Consider the following 13,650-nt stretch of genomic DNA (forward strand, 5'->3'; position numbering starts at 1 on the left):
CCAGCTCTCAGAAGACAGAAGCAGGCAGATCTCTCTGAGTTTGAAGCCAGTCTGGTCTATATAGTGAGTTGCAGGCTAGCCAATGCTACATTGTGTGATGCCATCTCAAACAACAATAACAATAACAACAATAATAATAATAAATTGCTCCCTGAGAATACCCTGTGTGAGGAGCATGAAGGGGAAATGTTTTAGGGTTAAATTAGTGGGGCTTGGAACCCGAAGAACCTGAACAAGAGTTGTTCTGCCATTCCTCTGAGGGCTTCTACCATGAGAGTAGAGGGTGGAGCTCCAGGAGCTCTGGGAGCTCCGTGGTCAAGCGCTGCCTGGTATGTGCAAAGCCCTGTGCTTAACCACTAGCTCCACAAAAGAGTTTTACTGTAAGTAAAACTCCCATCCCTAGCAAGCTTGCTTGTCTAAGAGAGAGAGAGAGAGAGGGAGGGAGGGAGAGAGAGAGAGAGAAAAGAAAAGAAAAGAAATAAAAGGCAAAACAGCCATTTTTTCTCACAAATGTTCTCTTGGAGAACTGGGATCCTGTGGCAGCTGGCCTAAAACATTGCCCAGATTTTTGCCATTAGGGATGCTTTCGGCCTTAGGGTTGAACTACCATTAGGCCGCTTCCCATCTTCCCATTATTTCTGAGGATCCAATGGCAAATGGGACAGCAGGACCCTAATTAACTGGAGTCCCTACTGTCCTAGAAGTGGGGGCAGGGGGGTGGCCATATGCCACAGGCTTCCTTCAGCAAGCCCTCCGCCGTGACTGTGGTTCACCAGAGACAGAAAACTTCCTCTTTCCAGTTCAGTTCCTTTTTATTTCTTTTGCTCAGAAGTGATGAAAGACTGCCAGAAGAGGATCTCTGGGATAGAATAGAGAAGACAGGGACGGGAGCTCCTCCTTTCACAGTAGGACATGTGCCGTAGAAAACTAAACGTTGCCTGTTTTATATCTTGGAGCTAGTTCAGAGTTTGTTACTCAACTTGAAAGAGCAAGAGTGGAGAAAGGCGGGGTGGGTTCGCGCAGGCTTTAATGCGCCCTGGTGGACGTCAGGATTTGGGAGCAGCCTGGTCTGCACAGTGAGTTCTGATCCAATGTTAAAACAAAAACAAGAGCAGGAGGACAAGGTCACCCCAACCTGGAATCCCAGCCCCAGGATGTCCCAGAATGGCTTTGCTGTAAGATACTCTTTGAAATCATTTCACTGATTTAAATCTAAAACCGGTGGCTTATTTTCCATTGATAAAACTAAAAACTAACTTCTCGCCGGGCGGTGGTGGCGCACGCCTTTAATCCCAGCACTTGGGAGGCAGAGGCAGGCGGATCTCTGTGAGTTCGAGACCAGCCTGGTCTACAAGAGCTAGTTCCAGGACAGGCTCCAAAACCACAGAGAAACCCTGACTCGAAAAAACCAAAAAAAAAAAAAAAAAAAAAAAACCAAAAAAAAAAAAAAAAAAAAAACTAACTTCTCGGCTGGATTTATGTAGTTCAGCTGTAGAGTGTTTGCCTGGCAAGTGAGGTCCAAGCACCACAAATAAATATATATATATATATAATTTCAGGGTAGATTTTTGAATCTTAACAACACATGGCTCCAGATGTCCAACTGTCAAAATAATTTTTAAAGGTTTGCTACAATCCAGGATATGTAAGTTGATCTGTGCGCTGTACCTTACTTATTTTACTCTGGTCTTCAGCATCATCCCTCATCAACCCAAATGCCTGTTTAGTAGCTGAGCAGCTGGGTCCAGAAAGCAGTTTTTCTGCCTTTTGAATAATTGAGCAAGGCTGGGAAGGCGAGACACTTATAAGTAGCTGGATTGCCTTCATCGGGCTCTTAGGATTGTTCTGTCCTCTGATCCCAGATACCTCGCCGTCTCTGGAAAGGGAGAAGCTAGTACTAGAAGAAAAGTGATTAGAAATCCCGCTTGAGGGTTGTTTTTGTCACGTGAGGAAGGCTGCATCTCAAGAAGAACGCATCTGGCTACAGCTCTCTGGAGCAGTCTCCTGAATCAGAACCGGTGGGGCGGGGCGTGCATCTGGCCTAACCTGACTAGACCACAACCATGACCACAACCATGGTCTACCAGAGCCCTTAGACCCTGGGCAACAGCATCTCCTATTTCTAAAATACTCTTGGGAGCCGGTTCAGACCTGGCTGGAGGGTGTGGCCTAGAGGCCCGTCTTAGTTTGCAGCCACCAGAAGAGGCGTCCAGGGACAGACTCACATTCTACCCTCGCCAGCATTTACCAAGCTGGCCTCAGCCCAGCATGTCCTGCTTCTGCTGCCTTCTCAGACTGGGGAGAGCTAGGCAACTCTGACCGCCTGCTTCCTCAGCTGCTCGTGCAGAAGTCGGAGCGGAACCACAACCGCAGAACACGAGGGAGCTGGACTGAGACACAAACATCCTGTCCTTTCTGTACCAAGAGGCTCCAGCTCGAGACTCAGAGTCACCAATCTGATTATTTATGTGGGACAGAACCACCCATTGACTCTTATAAGCTCATCTTCCCTAGAGTCACTTCAAGGACAGTTAGCATTTTTTCCCCAGTCCTCTTAGCCCATGCTGTTACTTGGCTTGTGACTTTGATGACAGGAGACAGTAGGCTGAGCAGGGTGAGCAAGAATGTTGGTTGTCAGAGCTGCAAGTTCTCTCTCTTTCTCTCTCTCTCTCCAGTTTGAAGGGAGAAGGGAGCAGAGCTCCCCGCTCAGTCCTCAGTCTTCCAGCTGCTGGGGTCCCTTGTTGGGAATTTTCTCAAAGGTGCAGGAGCCTCCCCAGGCAAGCTTCACCTGGTGTAAGACCGCTTCCAGTTAAAGATCTCCTCCAGATTGGAAGAAGGGGAGACCTCTCGCTTCTGCAGGCCTCCCCAACGACGCCGGCCCCCCAAAAATGAAGTCCTGCGCCTGCTCAGTCCTTTCATCCTCTCTTCCATTCGGAAGAATTCAGTCAGGGCCTTAAAGGACTCCAAGATAACCTCGTGGCTCCATGCTGGCAAGGGCTCAGGGCGCAGGAAGCCACAGTGGCCTCCATGGCTACTGAGCAGCAGGAAAAAGTAAGGGTTGCTTTGGAAGAGTTCCGCGGGCAGAGTGTGGTCTGGGGGTCCACACACCGGATCATCAGCACTGCAGATACACAGGACAGGGACAGCAGCCTCATCCACATCCCGGAGTGGGTCATTCAGGTCCCAGTAGGTATCCCAGCTGATGGGGAAACTCTTGGTGTGGCAGAACAGGGTTTCCTCAAACTCTCGCAGGGAGCTGCTTCTGAACAATTTGCTGGTGTCTACTGTGTCCTCCAGGGCTGAGGCATACCTGGTCACAGAAGGTGAATGGGAGAGCAGGAGAGAGAAAAGTCAGATGACAGGCAAAGCTACTGTGGAGGCAGTCCCTAGGCTAGGATCTGGCCACGGAGCGTTTTGAGCTACAGAAAAGAACAGAGTTGGTAGCAGGGATCTCTAATCTCAGCACTCAAGAGGCAGAGGCCTGGTGGATCTCTGAGTTCCAAGCAATGACAGTCTCTCTCTCTCTCTCCATACCCTAGCAAACAACACCTCCCTTTTAAAGAATTATCTACTTTGTGTATGAACGTTTTGCCTGTGTGTATATATATGTACCATGTGCCCATGCAAAGGTGTTGGCTCCCCTGGAACTGGAGTTACAGATGGTTTAAGCTGCTATGTGGGTGCCAGGAATTGAATCAGGGTCCTCTGTAAGAGCAAGGGTGCTTAACCACTGAATCATCTCTCCAGATGTTTGACTTCTCCATAGGGTGATTATTCCTTCTCGGTCACACCTGCCACCAGCATTGTCATTTGTCCCAGAGGTAGCACTTGCCTTCGCAGCTGTTAATCTATAAGGATAGCCCTCCCTGTAACTTCAACTTTTGATTCTTTCCGAGGAACTCATGACCTGTGTCCATGGAGGCACCTTAAGAGAACCCACTGTCTCGGACCATCCAGACCAGAGCCGATGCCTCTCCCGCAGCTGATGCCTCTCCCGCAGCCGCACCGATCCCTGTATCTTAGCAAGTGCTCAGTGGCAGAGAAAACAACGGAGTTCTAATCTACTAGATGCCTTCCCAAGCAGAGGCCTGCAAACTGCTGTACTGGGAAGAGGGACCACTTCGCTGTCTCAGCTCCCTGGAGAGGGTCTGGACGGTTCACAAGGAAGCCAGGGTGGGCAGCTCTGCTTGATCCTTTAGGCAGATTAATTTAGCCTCCGCCAGTTGAATTTATATCTGTGCCCAAGTTTGCAACCCCAGACTTCCATGGGAAGGGTGGTTCCCAAAGGCACAGGTTTCCTCTTCGTTTCCCTTACCCAACTTCTGGCTGGTGCCTTTGGTAGACACTGGTGCTGGTCATCTGGGAGTGGAAACTATGGTGATTAAGCTGGATGAGCTTACCCTGTACCAAACCTCTGAGTTGCCATGGCAGCACCTTTTTCTTCTCATTTAGCCTCAGTGTTTGACCTTTTCAAAACAGGAGGTAAAGTGGTAAAAAAAAAAAAAAAATCCTAATTGCCACCACTGGCCTCTACCTGATGTCTGTCAGATTCTCGTGTTTTCATTTAATAACCACAGCTACCTGCGGAGGGGTTATTATTAACTTCATTTAACCGGAGGGGAAGTGAGCCTTAAAGGGGCTAGCTAATGTTCTGTTTTTTTTTTTTTTCGAGACAGGGTTTCGCTGTGGTTTTGGAGCCTGTCCTGGAACTAGCTCTTGTAGTCTCAAACTCACAAAAATCCGCCTGCCTCTGCCTCCCAAGTGCTGGAATTAAAGGCGTGCGCCACCACCGCCCGGCTAATGTTCTGTAAACTCAGGATTTGACCCCAGCTGGGCCTTCCCCCATGTCCTGGGTGTCTCTGCTGCCAGCACAGCTCTGAACTCACTCCACCATCTCTTAGGAAAGACTGGAAATGTCATTCAAGTGTTTTCTATGGAACAATCTTGCCTGGTGTTAAAATTGTTCTACTTTTGGAGATTTAAAAGTTTAGTATTTTGCTTTTGTGTTTTTCCTCCCTCCCTCCCTCCCTCCCTCCCTCCCTCCCTCCCTCCCTCCCCTCCTCTCTTTCTTCCTTTTCTCACTGTCTTGGTAGCTGTGTGGTGCCTGATGCCTGGAATCTCTGGAGTTCAGCAGCACCTCAGCTATACAGCCTGAGTTATAGGAGACCTTGTCTCAAAAAGGACAAACAGCTAAGTGTTGCGCACTCACCTAGAAATATGTAAAACATCTGTCAGTTCAAAGAATCTTAATAAGTCAAATGCCACCTTTCTCATTCCTGCCAGCTCCCGGCTCAGTCAGAAGTAAACATTCAGACAGATAATCAGCTGCTATTGCTTCCAGAGCTCTGTTTGCCGACCTATCCTGGCTAAGCACTAAGTGGTAAATGTCAGGTGCAGGCCTCTGCTGACCACCGGTTGCTAGGACACCTGAGACTGAGATGAACTGATGGGGCCCTGGCAGGAAGCCTTGCTGTGGTAGAATGATGCCGACTGCGGCCATGAAGCTGTCTATGGCTTTGGAACCCACTTTCCTAGTTCTGTCTCCATTATGGGGTTTGAACAGCTTTGGAAACCGTGTGGGAACTTTGCTCCAATCTACCCGTGGTTGGTTTCATACCAGGCAGAGCTGTAGACTTCTATTCCGGTACCCACCTGCTGAGAGTGATCTTCTGGTGCAGCAGGAACCCACGCTCATAGGGCCAAGGCAAGCCAGCTTCGAACCACTCGCGACAGCGTAGCACCGGCGAGATGCAGGCGGCGCCAGTCACATAGCTGGAGGAGCCGCACTCCCCCAAGTAGGACAGCAAGAGCGCGGACCCCGAGCCCTCGCTCACCGCGAATAGGGGGGCCGCCGGGTGTCGGAAGCGAATGTAAGTCACCGCCTCCTTGAGGTCGGACGGATCCCCGAAAGGCTGTAGACGGGGGCTAACCAGCGGGCAGCCGTGGTGGCCGCGGCGATGGAAGATGACCGGGTAGTAGCCGCGTTCCAGGGCGAGTAGGCAGAGCCCCAGCACATTGCGAGTGAGGCGTCCCCACGCATTGGGGATTACCAGCAGCACAGGAGGGAGGCCTCCAGTATTAGTGACCCGGCGGCCCCTGGCACAAGGTCCTATGACCCAGTCCAGGGCCACCAACCCATCATCTGCCAGTTGCAGGTACTCACGGGCTAGCTCAGGACCTGGCCCGACGGGCAGGATGAAGTGGCAGAAGGTCTGCAGGTGGGGCCCCGACAGCCAGGAGCTTGGGGTGGGTTCCAGCGCCGCCGAGCGTCGCAGAGCGCGCAGTAGGCACTGGGCCAGAGCCGAGGGCTTGCAAATCAGGCTGCAGCCCCCGGGGAGCGGTTCGCGCCGGTCGCTGAACTGAGCCGTGGGGCCTCTGCTCACCACCTCCTGCTCCTCCTGGTCCCGGACCGAGGTCCGTGCTCCGACGGTGCGCTTCCAGGGGCGCAGGAGGAGCAGAGCGAGCGCCGCGAGCAGCAGCGCGAGGACGGCCGCCCACGGAGGCATGGCTTGGCAGGACAGCCTCCGGCGGGCGGCACTGGGCGGCGGGGAGTGGAGCTGTCCCTCTCGCCGGGCTCCCGGCTCTGCCCGCGGCTCCGCCCGGAGGCCCGCGGCTGCCCAGCGTCCTCCCTAGCGGAAGGGCGCGTGCTCTCCGGATTGGTCGCGGCCTGGCGGAGACAGCCAGTTCGGGTCGAGCTCCCCTTGTCCGCCCCCCACTCCCGCCCCCAGCCCTTTGTACAGCGATTGCGACAAGCTGGAGCAGAGGGTGAAAGAGATCCCGGCCACAAAGGGGGAGCGGGGACGTGCGGCCGAACCAGAAGAGAGGGGAATAAGGAGGCGAGTCAGTAAAGGATTGGGGAGACTGAGGCTTGGCGGCCTGAGTGAGCACGAGGTGCCTGTTCCTACTCCGGTCCCCTATGAAGTCTGGCTGCCAGAGGAGACCCTCGGTCTCTGAGTCCTCGGGATCCGCTATTGATGGGTAGCAAAAAAGCAAGAAAAGAGTAAAGCGCTGATCCCTCTCTGGCTTCACTGTTTCCACGCGCTGTTGCATCTGCAGCCAGAGCCATACATCGCCCTAGCCAGGACCCACAGCTGCGCGATAACGCCACAGGGTTGGGTGTTGGGGTGTCTGCACCTGGCTAGAGGCCGACCGCAGCGTTTGACCCTGACCACGGGTTTCAGGGGGAGGCTGTCGCTTCTCTGGAGGTCATGCAGGGCGCTGGCACGCTGTCACTTCTGGCTTCTCCAGCCCACCCGCCAAGGATACTTACTCTCCATGGGCTGGCGTCACCACTTCTCACTAGGAAGGGTTGCAGAAGAAACAGCCTCAAGTTTGGCAGAATAAACTAAGGGAGAGGATTGGGGGTACCTTGCTCCACGATGGGGCTATGGCAGAGGTGCATAGTGGTTCTTTTTGGTCAGATCAACATCTGGTCATTCTTGCCAGGGTGGGTGACCAAGGATCCTCCCCTTGTAAATCGGAGTCCGTGGGAGATGCCTGAAATAACTGTTTGTGTTGTTTTTCGAATCATTTTTTTTATTACGTTTAGTTGTGGATATGTGTGTAGGTCAGAGGACAACTTGCTGGAATCGAATTTCTCCTTCCACCACGTGGATCCAGGGACTGAACTCTGGTTGTCAGACTGGGGCAAGCATCGTCACCCACTGAGCCATCATGCAGGCCTCTGTTTCAAACTTTGGATTGGGCGTCTCAATCCTTACCCCGGTTCTTACGTTCATTGCAGCGCTCCAGTGCAGTTTCAGCTGAGCACTGGAGCACCTCGAACTCACCCGAACCAGTCAGGGTCTCGCACGTCACCCTTGGGCAAAGAACGAGGGCGGGAACCGGGAGAAGGTGGGGAACAAAGCAGACACGGGGAGACAAGACTTCCCGGACTTCTGGGCCTGAGGTAAGAAGGGCCTAAGACCCCCGGTGAGAGTTCGGTGCTCAGGATTCATATTAGCAAGGGCAGGAATGGGGCAGAGTGAAGGCGAAGCGCTCAAAGTCGACCCTCTCGGGACAGCTAGGATTTCGTAATTCTGGCCCTTGAGGGCACACCGAGTGCTTAGCGGGTTTGCCAGAAGAGCACACACATCTCCGCCTGGGTCACCCAGTCCTTAGGGATCTAATTTCCCGCCCTTTGCCGGGTTCCTAGATCCGCCCAGGCGATGCAGTTGCGCTCTGCTGGCCGGGCAAACCGGGCGAGGGAGATGCTCCAGCCGGCATGGAGACTGAGCGATCCTTAGGGGCTCACAACTTTTCCGGCTTTGGGCCCAGGACGCGTGCGCCGGCCAGGCGGTGGGCGGGGCGGGGGCGGGCCTGGCGGTGGGCGGGGCGGGGCCCGAGGCCAGGCCAGGAGAGGGCAGGACTGTGAGCGAGCCGGGGTTTGCGTGGACGCGCGAGCGGCGCGGGACCGCGGGGGCGCGTAAGCGGCACGGCTGTTGGTTGGCGGGACTGCTGACCCTGCTGAAATGGTTCCTCCTCTTCCACCTCCTCCCCGGTTGCTTCTGGTAGCCCTGGTGGGGCTCCTGAGTCTTTGCGAGGTAAGGCGACCGACTCCTGGTAAGGCCTTGGCCGAGGGATCTCAAAGCGCTTTGCTATAACTTTGTCCTGGAAGGAGTGGCGCGCGCGAGGGGATTCGGAGGCTCCTCCATTGGTCTGCGCCCCCAGTCCTGGAACCAAAAGGGCGAAGCCCTAGCAGAGGCCAACGCCCAGCTCTGCGCCTTGGACCCACAGGTGGTGGCTGAGACAGCGGAGGAGGCAGGAACCCGTTGTCCCAAGGGCCTGTGGCCTCTGCCTCCACAGGTAAGAATCCTGGAGGGCCGAGGACGGGAGGGGTACGAATAGCTTCGCTGCACCTTCGGTGATCAGCCCTCTTGGGATGTTTATTGGTTCCTCTTGCCCTCAGTCTCCAGCGTCTTCATCTCAGCTCAGGGCTTGGGGCTGGTTGTCCCTTTCTTCACCCCCGCCACGAAATCCCCAGCTGCTCTCTTCTTTCCCCATGTGTAGGTGTTACCAAGAGTGACTTACACGCAGGTGAGACAAGGGCAGGTAAGTACACCGAGGGGCCCATCTGTGTATCCTTCCCTGATGGCAGAGTGCTTCTCGAAGGTTACCTCAGTCTCTAGGCTCTCAGCCCAAAGCTCCACTTTGTGCAAACGAGGAAAGGCTTGCAGTTGCCCATTCCTGGACAAGTGACAGACAGTGGACCACAGCTCTGTAGTGCAGTGTCAGGGATGCTGTTGAGTGGCTAGACGTGTGGAGCTCTGAAGGTTGCAAAACCAGCCCGCATCCTGGTGCCAGGTGTGACCGAGAGCTCTCTTGTGCTCTAGGTTTCTGCTAGAGATGGCATTTGTCCCTTCAGCTTTACGAAGTGAACGAATAGTGTGAGACAGCGCTTTGGATCACAAAATATTGTATTGGGTTGGGAGTGTACGCTTTACTGTGTTGTAAACTGGGTTCAACTTTCAAGAATATTTTTCTTCTTAAAAATTCGTTTAGGGGGCTGGAGAGATGGCTCAGAGGTTAAGAGCATTGCCTGCTCTTCCAAAGGTCCTGAGTTCAATTCCCAGCAACCACATGGTGACTCACAACCATCTGTAATGAGGTCTGGTGCCCTCTTCTGGCATGCAGTCATACACACAGACAGAATATTGTATACATAATAATAAAAAAAAATTTAAAAAAGAAAAAAATACATTTAAAAAAAGATTTATTTTTAAAAAAAAATTCGTTTAGGTTTATCTTGTGGGTATGAATTTTGCCTGTGTGTATATGTGTTCAGGAGAGTTGTCAGGTCCCCTGGAACTGAAGCTAGACTTGATTGTGAGCTGCCATGTGGATGCTGGAGCCTGAACCCAAATCCTCTGCAAGAGCAGCAAATGGTCTTAAACGCCAGCCATATCACTACTCCCCCCCCCCCCTTTTATAGACAGGGTCACACGTAGCTCAAACTGGCCCTCAGACTTGCTATGTGGCCAAGGATGATCTTGAACTTCCGATCCTTCTGCCTCCACCTCCTGAAGGGCCGGGATTATAGCAGACACACTCAGATTTGGCTACCTCATTATTGCACATGGTCCTTCTTTTAAGTTACTTCAGTGTTCAGAACCCGTCTGATTATAGCCCACCTGTCATGGCTGAGTTCCCTTGCCTGCCTTGTGAAGACTTGTTAAATTATCTTCATCTGATTTCTCAATTAGTTTATCTTGGTCACAATGGGCCCTCATACATAGGAATTCTGGCTCATTTCCTACTTCTCTGGTTTATTTTCTACTGGCCATCAGGAGTCAGAACACTCGGCTCCATGCCCTGCAGCTCCTCACCTCCAACTATTCCCAAACTCCCTGCAGGAGTCACAGCGCCACCTGAACCCCAAAACCTGCCCGATGTTATCCTGACCTCTGTGATCACAGTTAACTAAGCAAGCTGGACTTAGCGGTACAGGCTTTTACAATCCCAGCTGATTGGAGGACTGAAAGTGAACTCAAGTCCAACTTGGGCAACTTGGCGAGACTTTGTTTCAAAGTTTAAGGAAAGAGTGGAAAGGCGGGCTGGAGAGATGGCTCAGAGGTTAAGAGCATTGCCTGCTCTTCCAAAGGTCCTGAGTTCAATTCCCAGCAACCACATGGTAGCTCACAACCAGCTGTAATGGGGTCTGGTGCCATCTTCTGGCCTGCAGGCATAGAGACAGAATATTGTATACATAATAAGTAAATAAATAAATATTTTAAAAAAAAGAGTGGAAAGGCAGTTGAGGATATGGCTTGCTGGGAGAGCATTTGTAGGGATCCAGCCCCTAGAGCCCAAGCCCTCTCCCTCCCAACTACCTGCCTCCCACACATACCCATGAGTTGTATGGGTTTTTTTGTTTGTTTGTTTTTTGTTTTTGTTTTTTTTTTTTTTTTTTGCTTCCCTGAATCTCTTCCTCTACTCTCTGGTCTTTTGGGATAGGGCTTCATAGCCAAGGCTGGCCTGGTAGTCACTGTGTACCTAGGCTGGCCTGAAAGTTTGGTCTTCTTACTAATGCTTCACGTGGCTAGGTTACAGGTGAGCTCTGTTACACTCAGCTTTCCATGGCTTTTTCTTTCTCTCTTTCCTTCCTTGTCTTTTTCTTTGCTTTCTTCCTTCCTTCCTTCCTTCGTTCGTTTGGTTGGTTGGTTTTGAGTCAGGGTTTTACCTTGACAGCCCTGCTGTCCTGGAACTTACTCTTTAGACCAGGCTGGGCTCGAACTCACAGATATACACCTGCCTCTGTTTCTTGAGTATGGGGATTAGAGGCGTGCACCACCACTGCCTGACCCAACTGCATTTTTTTTTAAAGGTTTATTATATATACAACATTCTGCCTGCATGTATGCCCACACACCAGAAGAGGGCGCAAGACCTCATTACAGATGGTTGTGAGCCACCATGTGGGTTGCTGGGAATTGAACTCAGGACCTTTGGAAGAGCAGGCAATGCTCTTAACCACTGAGCCATCTCTCCAGCCCCCCCAACTGCATTTCTTACACATTCCTCAGGGTCCAGAAGTTATTTTTTGGTATCTTTTATAGCATCTAGCATCCTGAGACGGCAGTCATGTGTGTTTGGATACTCCTGGGAGAGTGCATGTATTAAATCAGCAGGTAGAGGACCTGATCTTCATCTAAGGATACTCAGAGTCTAGATTTTAGGTTTGCAGAGCCGTTATTGCATTCGGAGAAATACAGTTAAGACTGTTGAGGGCCAGGGATGTAGATCAGTGGTAAGAAGGCCCTGGCATTGATTCCCAGCACCATAGGTAGGGGAAGGGAGCTTGTTCTGAGTCTAAGAGAGTTAATTAGCCGTGCTGTCTTGCCCAGAGGCTTAACTTTGAGGGGCTGCACTTGACGGAAAGAAGAGGTGCATTCAAAGGAGGGAGGGGGTACATTAGTACCCAAGGTCCTTCTCCTTCCCTGGAAGTGGAAGGGCACCTTCCGATAACCCCTTCATCCTGGCACCTAGGAGAAGTTACGATTCTCTGGGAGAGAGCTGGGCCTGGCTTGATATTTCCACTCTTCCTTTAGGTTGATGGTGTCGCCTTCCTCTACCACCCCTGTGCCCATCCCTGGCTGAAGTTCCAGCTTGCTTTCTTGGCCCATGTGTGTGTGGCTAAGCCCACACTCATTCCTGATTCCAATCTCACTTGGGCCCGGGTAAGTGGTCAGTGAGAGGTGTACCAAAAACAAAGAGAAAACAAAAATGTAAGGAAAAAAAAAAAAAAGCCGGGCATGGTGGGTCACATCTTCAATCCCAGCACTCTGGAGGCAGAGGCAGACAGATCTCTGAGTTCAAGACCAGTTGGTTTTTATAGTTCCAGGACACAGTGAAACCCTGTCCCAACACCCCCCCCCCAAAAAAAAATGCTACTGTTCTGCATAAGGGTGCAGTCCCTAGGGGAAACTCAGGGCTGCTGCGTCGTCTTAGATCTAAGTTCCCGTCTTTCCTAGCCCCTGGTGGTGACAGTGTGGGGGACGGCACTGGAGATGGCACGAGTAGAACCAGCCTGGGCTGCCCACTGGTTGAAGAGGCGGCGGCGACGGCGGAAGCAGAGAAAGAGTGTGTGGTTTCTGCTTGACACTCTTTCTGGGTCCACTCCCATGATGCCAGCCCCCAGCAGAGGGGAGCTGTGTGGGAGACGGTGTGTACAGGTGAGGGGCTGGACCCAGGCTTGGTGGTGGGAGCATTGGATTAGCAAAGCAGGCCAGAGGGTGACTCCTCTTATTCTCTTTAGGCCCCAACTCTGGCCTTTGCTCTGCGGAGCTGGCGACCTCCTGGTGTAGAGGTGACATCTAGAGGACCCGGGCGGCGCTCTCTCAATGTTGTCAAGAGAAGGAGGCTTCGGGCTGCCCTTGGTCTCCAATCCACTCCCTCGGGCCTGAAGGCTTCCTTGGCCTCTTCACAGAGCCCGAAGGCCCAGCAACCCATTTTGGGAACCTCATCTGTGGCCCCTGTCTCCTTGATGACTAGGGGACCCGGAGGCAATGATAGGTCCAGGACAGAGGCTCAGACGCCCAGTGGGCAAGGCAATCCAGGGGGTTGTGCCTGCCCGGGCAAAGCTTCCCCAGCTCCTCGAGCAGCAGCGCCTCCTCGGGTAGCCCGAGGACCCACTCCACGCACAGAAGAGGCTGCTTGGGCTGCCATGGCCCTGACCTTCCTGCTGGTCCTGCTCACCCTGGCCACGCTTTGCACGCGATTGCACCGGAACTTCCGCAGAAGCGAGAGCATCTACTGGGGGCCCACAGCAGACAGCCAGGACACAGTGGCTGGTGAGAAGACCCCCCAGACCCCCGGCGGGTGTCCCTAGCCTCATGAATTCTTTGCCCTTGACCTCTCGCCTTCCTACAGCGGTGCTGAAACGGAGGCTGCCCTTGCCCTCCCGCCGGATCAAGCGGTCTCGCAGACGGCCCCTGCTCCCGCCCACACCGGATAGCGGCCCTGACTCAGAGAGCTCAGACTGAGCGGCTCCGCCCCCTCGGTGTCCGCTGCCACGTGGGCCGCGCGCGGGCACCCCCTGGCGGCAGGCGAAGAGGCCCTGGAGGCCTCATTTGGTTAGAGTGTCCTTCTAGCTTCCCTGATGCAAATTCCCGTTTCTAATTAAATTATTTTAGTAGAATTCGGAGTTGGGCG

The 13,650-nt window shown here is 52.9% G+C and overlaps 2 protein-coding genes across 3 annotated transcripts; one reads left to right on the forward strand and one right to left on the reverse strand.

Annotated features, from left to right (window-relative positions):
• Window positions 1–1,471: 1,471 nt before the first annotated feature.
• Window positions 1,472–6,683, reverse strand: Abhd15 (abhydrolase domain containing 15). Its single transcript, XM_041664875.1, has 2 exons — window positions 5,653–6,683; window positions 1,472–3,310 (listed from the first exon to the last, which is right to left on the reverse strand). Exons 1-2 carry the CDS (start codon window positions 6,504–6,506, stop codon window positions 2,785–2,787), a joined length of 1,380 nt encoding a protein of 459 aa, XP_041520809.1. The 5' UTR covers window positions 6,507–6,683; the 3' UTR covers window positions 1,472–2,784.
• A 1,671-nt stretch (window positions 6,684–8,354) lies between these two features.
• Tp53i13 (tumor protein p53 inducible protein 13) lies at window positions 8,355–13,636 on the forward strand. Of its 2 annotated transcripts, XM_041665174.1 has the most exons (7): window positions 8,355–8,543; window positions 8,737–8,805; window positions 9,010–9,051; window positions 12,048–12,176; window positions 12,471–12,671; window positions 12,755–13,289; window positions 13,369–13,636. In XM_041665174.1, the coding sequence occupies exons 1-7, from the start codon at window positions 8,472–8,474 to the stop codon at window positions 13,479–13,481; spliced, it is 1,161 nt and encodes a 386-aa protein (XP_041521108.1). In that variant the 5' UTR covers window positions 8,355–8,471; the 3' UTR covers window positions 13,482–13,636. The 2 variants fall into 2 exon arrangements, with proteins under 2 accessions (XP_041521108.1, XP_041521109.1); XM_041665175.1 differs by lacking the exon at window positions 12,048–12,176.
• The last annotated feature ends 14 nt before the right edge of the window (window positions 13,637–13,650 follow it).

The sequence above is a fragment of the Microtus oregoni genome, unplaced genomic scaffold (genome assembly GCF_018167655.1).
Source record: "Microtus oregoni isolate MIOR12 unplaced genomic scaffold, Mior012 000015F_ref0000493, whole genome shotgun sequence".
NCBI lineage: Eukaryota > Metazoa > Chordata > Mammalia > Rodentia > Cricetidae > Microtus > Microtus oregoni.

Bases quoted from the DNA above. Each gene is read 5' to 3' on its own strand.
- Abhd15 (XM_041664875.1), bottom strand. From the start codon at position 6,506: ATGCCTCCGTGGGCGGCCGTCCTCGCGCTGCTGCTCGCGGCGCTCGCT. The intron at 3,311-5,652 runs GTGGGTACCGGA...TTCTGTGACCAG, and splicing joins CAGAAGATCACTCTCAGCAG to GTATGCCTCAGCCCTGGAGG.
- Tp53i13 (XM_041665174.1), top strand. From the start codon at position 8,472: ATGGTTCCTCCTCTTCCACCTCCTCCCCGGTTGCTTCTGGTAGCCCTG. The intron at 8,806-9,009 runs GTAAGAATCCTG...CCCCATGTGTAG, and splicing joins TGTGGCCTCTGCCTCCACAG to GTGTTACCAAGAGTGACTTA. The intron at 9,052-12,047 runs GTAAGTACACCG...CTCTTCCTTTAG, and splicing joins CGCAGGTGAGACAAGGGCAG to GTTGATGGTGTCGCCTTCCT.